The following is a 10,249-nucleotide window of genomic DNA, read 5'->3' on the forward strand; positions in this document are numbered from 1 at the left end:
TGTTGCCGAGCGGAGCGAACGTGCCGGGGTGTACGGTGTGACCATATCCCGGATGTAGACGGGGCCCGATCCGTCTAGAGCACGGTACGCCAGGACCAGTGTTTTGAAGCGGATGCGAGCAGCCACCGGTAACCAGTGGAGAGAGCGGAGGAGCGGAGTGGTGTGGGTGAATTTCGGGAGGCTGAAGACCAGTCGAGCTGCTGCATTCTGGATGAGCTGTCTGTTGTCATGATCTCAGCCGTGTTGCTCCATGCAGGAGAGGAGTTCATATGCATTTATTGATTCTTAATTTCACTACGACTAGTGGAATGGAAGTCTGTCAGGGGGCAATGTCATGTATCTGCAAGACAGAGCTCTGTAGTTATTTTTCAGATGTCTATTTTTGTTAGCAGAGATATCTTTTTAGATAGTTTAATGTGAATAACTGTTTGAGGCCCTTAAAAGTAAAACAAAAAGTCAAAGATCAAAGCAGAGCTACGTGTTAATACACATACAAGCTCAAACTTAACCAGCTACAACAGTGATATTCTTAACAATCTAATATTAAAGCATAATACTTCAGCCGCAGCGGACGTTTTTTGCTGTAACTGATACTTTAAATGTATTCTACTGATAATACTTAAGTAGTTTAACTTAAATTCAGGTCTCTTGCGTGTGATGGCTAACTTTTTGTGGGTTGGACGCTATTCTCCCGATAGGGTTCAAAGTGGAGTGGCTGGCGGTGAAGGACCAACACCTGTACGTCGGCGGTCTGGGGAAAGAGTGGACCACCACCGGGGGCGAGTTCGTCAACAACAACCCGGAGTGGGTGAAAGTCGTGGGCTTCAAAGGGGACGTACAACACGAGAACTGGGTTCCCGTGTACAACTCTCTCAAGGCCGCTGCGGGCATAGAGCCTCCAGGTGAGGATGGACATCTGGTCTCGCTTACTCCAGCTTCCTTTTGGTTTCTCTTTGTTGAACTCTGACTGTATACTTCCAAATCTTCGCAGGGTATCTCATCCATGAGTCAACAGTGTGGAGCGACACCCTACAGCGTTGGTTTTTCCTCCCTCGCCGTGCGAGCAAGGAGCGCTACGAGGAGACGGCGGACGAGCGTCGTGGCACAAACCTCGCCCTCAGCTGCTCAGCAGAATTTAAGGACATCATTGTAAGCCGAGTGGGTCCGCTGAACCCCGCCCACGGATTCTCGTCCTTCAAGTTTGTCCCAAACACAAACGACCGGATCATTCTGGCTCTCAAGTCGGAGGAAGACGGCGGAGAGATCGCGACCTACATCATGGCCTTCACGCTGGACGGTCGCATCCTGTTACCTGAAACCAAGATCGGGGATGTGAAATATGAGGGCTTGGAGTTCATATAACGGGAGAGACTCGCCACTGCACTGTTCTATTATGTTTACAATCCAGTCACTGTTGAAGTTACTGCACTCGCTGCTTCCTCATTGGGACACACATCCAATCGTTAAAGGATCTTCTTCAGTACAAGTAGAAAAACAAAAAGGCTGAGACTGCAAAACAAGGTCCTGTTTTGAGAAAGGGCCAGTCAGCACAAACGATGCTTCCTGTCCACGACAAATGTGGCCCTCAACAGTCCTGTAGCCTTTCTTATGACGAATGTACTAACGATTGATTTATCAGACTCATTCATTTTCTTAAAGTATACATGTTCATGCACATACTGTACACGCCCACCTTGCTTCATGATAATCATCGTTCTGTACACCCCCAAACATGAAATAACAAACGTTTTTATTCTCCATAAACATTATTTGAAGGACATTTTTGGTGAAAATGATACTGTGTCATTTTTTTGGGTGGGATGACAAAGTAAAACAGCTCGATTCTTATTGTCTGACTCTTGTCGTTGAAGTCATGTGTTCAACTAAAATGTGGCATTGTCCTCAAACAAGTTGGGACGGGGTAACTTCTCGAAAAACTGTTGCGCAACAATCAGCCTGACTTTCTGCTTCAGTGGAAAACGAAACTTGGGCAAAGCAGCGGAAATGGAGAAGTGATCCCTGTTTTTTGCAGGACTTTAAAAGGAGTGAGATTTGTGTCGCAGCCTTCAGAAGAGAGAAGCACATTTCTGGAAGACGTCACTTTGTAACCAGAGGGGAGAAGGTAATGTCTTTCCATTATATGTAAGGGTTAGCGCATTTAGTATTTGGGGTATTGCACACGTTTAGTATTGTCAGTTCAACTCTTTTGCATTCCATCTTCATTAATTTATTGGATTTATATGCAAAAAGGCCAACAACAAAAGTACATTTATGCTCGTATACTTGCTTTTCAAAATCAATGAAGGCCTAATCTTAAAAAGTAAAGTAAAATAGTGCATGTTTTGCACATTGCCTGTTATTTGTCATCGTCAGACTCCGACACTGCTGGTTGAACATGTCCGCACATCGATTCACAGTCACTGTGTGGCTCCTGCTGCTCCTCCACGTCTCTGGAAGTGCAAGGAAAATGAACCTGTTCAGTGAGTCACTTCTCTCATGTGATTAATGCCTATCTCATGTGATTAATGCCTATCTCATGTGATTAATGCCTACCTCATGTCACTGATGCATGATCATGTGAGTGATGCATATGTCGTGATGCATATCTTGTGTGTGTGATGCTTTCACTTGTTCCCTAGAATGCATTTGATGGAAAGGACACAGTCCTACTCCTAATAATATACCAGTTGTGATTGTGCTCTTACACATGTATTCAGCATGGGCTGAATAGATGTGTAGCCTACATGTGTATTCGCTCAACACGGACGGTTATCCCAGAGAGAGTGTCTGCGTGTCTGTGCGTGCGTGCGTGCGTGCGTGTGTGTGTGGCCTCTCTGGCCTCTCTGCTGTCATGGCCTTGGGTAATAAGAGTGTGTGTTCTCACACAGGCAGACAAAGAAACCCTGTGCCGCAGGACGGGGACGCGAGGCTGTTCGGCGGCGGCGCTGCAGACGGCCGCGTGGAGATCTACCACGACAGGACATGGGGGACGGTGTGTGACGACGGCTGGGACCTGGCGGAGGCCCACGTGGTTTGTCGCCAGCTCGGCTTCGCCCGAGCCGAGTCTGTTGTCGTCGGGAAGAACTACGGAAAAAGTGCCCGTCCACTTCCACGTGTCCCCCACCAGAGGGCAGTATTATTTAACTGCGCGGAGGAGCTGGGACTCAATGTTTAACGTGTTCTCTGTCATGTGACGTCACAGCAACTGGACCCATTTGGCTGGATGATCTGAAATGTGAAGGCACAGAGATGTATCTTTCTACGTGTGCGTTCATAAACTGGGGAGCCACTGACTGCAGCCACAAAGAGGACGTCGGCGTTATCTGCGAAACGAGCCGTACGTATACCAAACTGTTTTTTCCGGGCTCTTCGTGGCTCTATCAAATGTTCATCCCAATGATTTGTGGTTCCAGGCGCGAATCTGACCAACGACGATGCTCTGTACTCGCTGGACCACAGCATCAGCCTGTCGGATGAGCGCGGCCAGATCTTTGACAGCGGCGCTAACTTCTTCATCTCGGTCCGGAGCATGACTGGAAACACACAGGAAGACGGGACCCCGGAGGTGGTGGGTGTCACGGTTTGGGCCCACAAGTTGATCCTCTCGCAATTCCCTCTCTTCAACGCTTCAGAGGGCGTCTCCAACATCACGGTCGACGTCGGCCTGTCTTGCCAGCCACATTTCTCCTCCTTCATCAGGTATATAAGCAAACAGCTATGATGACTAGAATGGATTTCAGAAGCAGAATTTCAATTTTTTACAAAATTGAAAGTACAATCCCCAAATAATCTAACATATACTCTACAATCTCATTAGGTACATCTATACCCGCAAGGTGGATGTGAACTTGTCCTCTGTGCAGTGCCTCCACGGGATGGCTTCTACGTTTGGGGTGAAGCAGCTGATGGAGGACACAGGCCGGCTGTTCTCTAAAATCCTCCCCGAGGACGCCTCGTTCCAAACGCAGGTGTCCCTCTACGAATATGCAGCGGAGACTCAGGACTGGGTCCTCCAAGAGAACTGTATTCAGTACATGGCCTGGAACTACCCAAACCTGACCAGTTCTCCCGCTTGGACCCGACTCTCCGTGGAGCTCCTCAGATCCCTTCTGCTGCGCTCAGACCTGGTGGTACCAGATGAACATTTCGTGCTCCAGACTGTGGAGAGCTGGATCACGGAGAAGGGCAACTCGACTAGTTTGGAAACCCAGGTTGAACTGTTGAGTCTCATTCGTTTCCCCATGATCCCCGCCGAGGTCCTGTATGAGCTGGAGTCCAACTCGTCTCTCTACAGCACCCATATGAGTATGTATCGTGAAAACCTCCTGAAAGCCTTCCAGTTTAATGTTCTTGTTTTCAGCAATCTGATATCCAACCCAAAGTTCAACAGAGATGATGATGATTACCGACCGAGGATCTACACCGCCAAGCCATGGAGCGCAGCTCTGCTGCCTCATAAACAAAACGTCTACTCGCGTCACAATCAATACGATACTATGGCCACCGTGGTCAACACACCCATCCACAACAGTCTGATCTTTAAGGGCAACACGATTCGCTGGGAGGCGAACGTCTTCAAGAGCCAGCAGGAGTGCGCAAACCGAGGCTTGAGATGCGAGTCGTTCCCGACAGTGAGGCTGGTGCCTCAAAACCGTCTCTCTCAATGGAGCAACATCCACTTTCGTAATCGTCTTCTCCTCATATGCCAAAACAAGTACGTCTTCCAGGTTCAGGACTTCAAGAACAACATGGCTGTGAATGGGACCCAGGTTCTGGCCTATCCCTGTCCTGATAACCAGTACACCTTCCGCTTTGTAGTGAGACCGGAGTATGTCTGAGCCCAATGCAGGGCCACGCTCAATGTATCCTGTAGTCTGCGTATTATTCAATTGATTACAATGATGCTTCAATATTATCTGTGATTTGTTTTAATAAATCTTCATTGATTAGCTGCACATGTTTCACCTGGCTGTGATTTATTTCATATCGCGTATAATATCCTGCTTTTTTTTGTCATGGAAAATAAATGGCAACAGAAAATATAAATCTTCATTTTGGGTTCATCCAGATGTGAGACACACACAATGATAAGTGTAAATGGGGCCATGTTATATGGATCGTCTGACTGGTTCATAGCTTCACTCTGCTGGATATATGCAGAATATTTCTGCTCTCTTTCCTGAGCTTTATCTATGTCTGTTGTCATGATCTCAGCCGTGTTGCTCCATGCAGGAGAGGAGTTCATAGGCATTTATTGATTCTTAATTTCACTAGTGGAATGGAAGTCTGTCAGGGGGCAATGTCATGTATCTGCAAGAGAAAAAAAGAAGTGGAATGCGTTACAGTTTCGAACTTACAGTATATCTGCAAAATGTTAAAGCTACTGAATAAAATGTAACGGAAGAGTTGAACATTTTGGGAAATATCAGCCAGACTTCCTGGAGTCTGCTGGTTCCCTGGCAAGAGATATAATCTGGCACACAACCCACCGTAACATGTTGAATTGGCATTTATACAAATTGTGTTTTGTAAATATTGTACAATAAGATACAAGGGGATCATTTGTGATTTTAAGAGGGTTCTTGATGTATATATCTAATATGTAAATATGAGATTAGGATTGATCCTCATCTGATTCCTCGGGAGAGTGAGTTACGTTCACCACAACATGTTGAGCTGTTCCTTGAATTAACAAGATATCAGCCCTGACCTCTTGACCTCTCAGAATGTTTCAGCGTTGTGTCTTTCTGAATTAATTAAAATGTTTCTATCCTCCATGTGAAAAGAGTTGAAAGTCACATTCATCTTCACACTCTTCGCCAACAGAATGAAAACAACAGACTTTAAACATGTCGGAGACATTCAACGTTGTGCGCAAAGGTTTGTGTTTTACGATTGTCTTCAAGTCCCAGCGCACAACTGACTGTCACACGTTGACAACATGCGGGCCTGCATGCCTGGACAGGCGGGTTACACAGCCACGGTGACTCGTGGGTTTCTGAGAAGTGTGACCAAAGCATGACATGACTAAAGATGACTGATCAGATGCTTCGGTAGTTCATTAACTTATCACTGTGTTTTTATATATATATGTATATACAGTATATATACATATATATGTATATGTATATATATACATACATATATATAACGACGACTCCCCCACATGCTCTCATAGTACAGGATGATACAAACTCATAGGAATGGTTTAGTGGGACTGATTCACAAGTATTCTCATGCCAGGTTACATTCACACTGTCATGTGGAGGGAAAGAGGGAAAGTGCAGCGATGTCATCACTTGCTTCGCTGTGAGTAACATGTGGCTGTATTTTCATTATTGTGTCATGTTAGCCCACTTACAATTAAAATGATAATTTATATCAATTATTATAAATTTAATCAGGACATGGAATTCAGCATTATATACTTCATGCTATATACTAAATCCGCACAGATAATTATTTTCATATCTTCGATGGATCAAATAACTACGTTATGTGAAAGGAATAGTGATGAACCCAGATAATCATTACCCGACTCTGCAGTTCCCCTCGTACGAACCAAGCGTTTTAGCATCTTTAAGGTCATTGTCTTGATTTTCAGGCCTGCAGATCTCATCCGCCTCTTCCAGCAGCAGCAGGCAACAAAAAGCACTGATGAGCCAATTATCACACACGCAGTTAGCAACTCGCTGGTATTTCTGTTTCCTGTCGTGTTGAACAGCCAATCAAAATGCTCGATGCAAAGTGCTGCACAAAGAGGACCGAGACTTGATTGATTTTTTTAGTTTTAAAAATATATTACTGCTGCTTTAACGAGGATCAATAAAGTCCTTCTGGCTTGATCAGCGAAAATCTTTTTTTTTGCTCTGCTGATTAAATTGTTCATCAGCATCCAAGTCATTTACTGTACAATAATGAACATGTCATTTCACCAAATAACTCGTAAAAGTGAAGGTTCCGGTGTCATGTCATGCATTGATGAGTTTCCCAGGGCAGCAACAGTTCCTCTAAAACCAATTACAAACTCTGTGATGCTTGGTGGACGTTACCAGCCGGCACATGGTGACTAACTGACGCTGTGACGCCATACTGAGGACAGTACAGACCATCTGACCTCAGAGTCTATGGTGGGATTGTGTTAGAGTTTTCCATCCTGACCCTGAGGTGAATTTGCTCAAGCTGATTCATTGTCTCCAATAAAATATGAAAAGTCGTTCACTGATGAATGGAAAATTATGGGAATTGCCCCTGAGCCGTGGCGAGGTTACATCACAGCAGGGATGGCGGAGAGGTTGAGAGGATGGGGGCATGCAGCAGGGAATGGATGGTCAGAAAGCTACATGTTGGTCAATTGTGGGATGTGTGCAGGCACCAGGGCAGGGGAGGTGGGAGTCAGAGGATGTGGGTCACTGCCACAGCACCCACCAGTTCCCGCAATGAGACCCTCTTTTTCTGTCTTGCCGAGCACTTTCTTTTTAAGTATTCCTGGCCATGCAAGTCTGTAATTTTAGGGGATGCATGGCCATTCCTGAGCCTCTTTTGGAGTTTGTAGTGGGTAAAGTACACAGGGGGGCTGCTTACATTGCACTTCTTTGACAAATCCGCCCTCTCTCAACAAATTAAAACCAAATGTTCATACAATAATCCAGAATTTAACTGGCGACTAAAACCGAGTCTTAAAGGGAGAGTTGCAGTGTGGGAAATAGCTCAGAATGGTCATGCTGTGAGGTCATATGAAATGTGCTCAGGAGCCGGGGACACGGCTGTGATCTGAGCAGAGCCCACCACATCAGTCAGCATCTCAGTGCAAAGGAAGCCGGCTGTTTGGACAGGGGGCGGCAGGCTTTGCCTCGAAGAAGGCGTCTGCTGTTCCTCTGATGCGTTTGGTAAACTGTGGAAAGAGACAGAGGCACATTTCTACTCAATTGGTCTCGGATGTGTCACTTCCTTTAATGTTTTGATTCCTGTTCCACGCCCAACATCTGTGTTGGTGTCATTGTTGTGTTTTTTTGTGTCTGGTAACTTCCACTCTGTCATACTGGGTTGCAAAATTCCGAACCATTTGGGAATTTTCCTTATCTGACTGACACCATTCTTACTCTTGACAGGACGTGGGTCAAAACAAAGATGACACTGAATTGGTGGTTTTGTTTTCCTCTCGCGCTCTCACTCTCTCCTTGCCTGTTTTTTTACACAAGCACCAAGTTGGCTAATAGAGACCTGTGGAAAAGCAACCAGGCAAAAATGCTCAACTGTGGAAAAGAGTAGAAATATTTGCCAGAGTGACCAGAAGGCTGACTTTCGATGGCCAAATATGATGTCAGTGAGCGAGGAAGCCGCAGAAGATACCGTCCTCTCTCTTTCCCTCTTCAATCCTCTTCATTATTCATCATCGGCTCTAATCATCAAACACGGCGTGCCCTCGCTGTGATCTCTCGTCTCGAAGCCAGAATCAACACGGGAGGCCGCAAAACCCCAAACTCTTGAGATCCCCCGTTTCCTGAGGTGCTTTTTCAGCGGTGAACTTTCCAACTAAAGAGCCATCTATTTTTTTTACATGAGTAAGGGATGAGGAACAACTAAAGAATTTGACTATGGCATAATGTTTATTTCACATAAGAGCGGAGGGGCTTGGAAGCCAGATTGAATCAATTAAATTTAGGGGGATGATGTCACTTCTCTCCACTCCTTCTTCCATCGTCTGTTACAAACAGTGTTTAATAGTTACTGAAACTGCATGCATAAACACTCTTACTGGATTTTAACCGCAAATAATTGTGTGGCGTGTGCTGACGATTACTAAGTAGGACTCACGTCAGTATTTATCCAACTAGGAGTTATCATTACATGTTAAAATAAGTGTCAATATATATTTTTAAAGTGCCTTTAATTAACTTTAAAGAACAACGTATCAAATGGCAAAGTGGCAACAATGTGAGAATGTGAAAGGTGTCGTACGGACACATTTATCACCTGAATCTACAGCTCCAGTCGGCTTTACGGAGCTTTACAGAGCTTTACAGAGTTCTAGCTCTTTAGCTGTTTGTCTCACAACAGTGTTCACTATCACCGCTCTCATGGCAGGATTTTCAGCCGCTGTTTTCAATGGATAAGCTCAAAATTCCCACAGCTCACGACCTGCTCAGCACCAAACAGGAGACATCGTGAACACAATGGTGAACATAACAGCTAATGTACCAGATATTTCCATAAACAGTGAGAGACCAATTAGATTGTAGTTTAGTCGTGGCAAGACACACGACTCCTGGTGGATGAATATGTTGATCCATAACTGCTGAATGTAAACGCTTGAAGTTGCTGTTGGCCGACGTCAACGTGGAGGCGTCAGGGTTGTCTTCACAGTTTCTGCTGTTGCCAAGTGGTGAAAACAAACAGGTTTGTAGGCACATCAGCGATTCCATTGCAAAACAATCGAGGTGATACAAAAAAGGGAAGATTGTCCAAGGTAGTGTGACCATAAGTGTAAGATATTGTGAGGACACCGTTACAACACACAGGGTGGCTTAAGGTGGAAGGTCGGACGGAGGTCAGTCCAGACACCTATGTCTATTAGATGAATACTGAGAGGGAATGGAGAAGATTGCCACCACTCTGGTGTGTGTGTGCTGAGTAAAAGCTATCCGGAGCAGCGGGCTCTCCTTGGGTTGGGTGGTGGACTCGTTCTTACCTCTGTCCAGTTGCCAGGCAACCAGGAAGATACTGGTACCAGCCAAGTTTAATTGTTACGCTAAGATAACGGGCTGCTGGATGTGGATTAATATCACCAAACAAACACAAGAGTATTGATCTTCTTATCAAACACTTGGCAAGAATACAAATAAATGTCTAAGTATTCGGGAAGTACTATTTTTTTCTACGTTTTCTGGGGCTGACGACAGAGGATGTTGCATGTTGTACAGATCATAAATACCATTAAAGGCAAATTTGGGAGTTGTTATATTGGGCTAAATAAAATAAAATGTAAATGTATTCAAACACCCCCTTATTCCCCATATGACTCATCACCAGTAGAGCATGTCCATGTTGTTGGAATGGCAAAACCACAAAATAGTTGTCTGCTGATTGTTTTTTCTTAAATATATTCACACAGATTGTGAGATAAGGAAATACCTCAGACATGATGACATAATTACCCCACATTTTTTCCGAGCAGATTTCAGGTTATTATTTTCTTTGCCAACTATAGGTTTTAATGTTGGGTTAATATTGGATTTAAATGTTACTT

At 44.9% G+C, this 10,249-nt stretch overlaps 1 protein-coding gene across 3 annotated transcripts in view; it reads left to right on the plus strand.

Moving 5' to 3' along the window:
- Positions 1-4,955, plus strand: part of LOC130189318 (galectin-3-binding protein B-like) — a 43,111-nt gene extending 38,156 nt beyond the window's left edge. Inside the window, exons 2-7 of one of the 3 annotated variants that reach the window (XM_056408105.1) lie at positions 699-902; positions 2,374-2,480; positions 2,889-3,095; positions 3,203-3,337; positions 3,414-3,699; positions 3,818-4,955. In XM_056408105.1, coding sequence (XP_056264080.1) covers positions 699-902; positions 2,374-2,480; positions 2,889-3,095; positions 3,203-3,337; positions 3,414-3,699; positions 3,818-4,838 — 1,960 coding nt within the window. In that variant the 3' untranslated portion in view covers positions 4,839-4,955. Of the gene's footprint in view, positions 1-430; positions 903-2,016; positions 2,123-2,373; positions 2,481-2,888; positions 3,096-3,202; positions 3,338-3,413; positions 3,700-3,817 lie in introns of those variants that run through there. The other 2 variants (XM_056408104.1, XM_056408106.1) reach the window with 2 other exon arrangements.
- Positions 4,956-10,249: the final 5,294 nt, after the last annotated feature.

The sequence above is a fragment of the Pseudoliparis swirei genome, chromosome 23 (assembly GCF_029220125.1).
Source record: "Pseudoliparis swirei isolate HS2019 ecotype Mariana Trench chromosome 23, NWPU_hadal_v1, whole genome shotgun sequence".
In the NCBI taxonomy this organism is placed as follows: domain Eukaryota; kingdom Metazoa; phylum Chordata; class Actinopteri; order Perciformes; family Liparidae; genus Pseudoliparis; species Pseudoliparis swirei.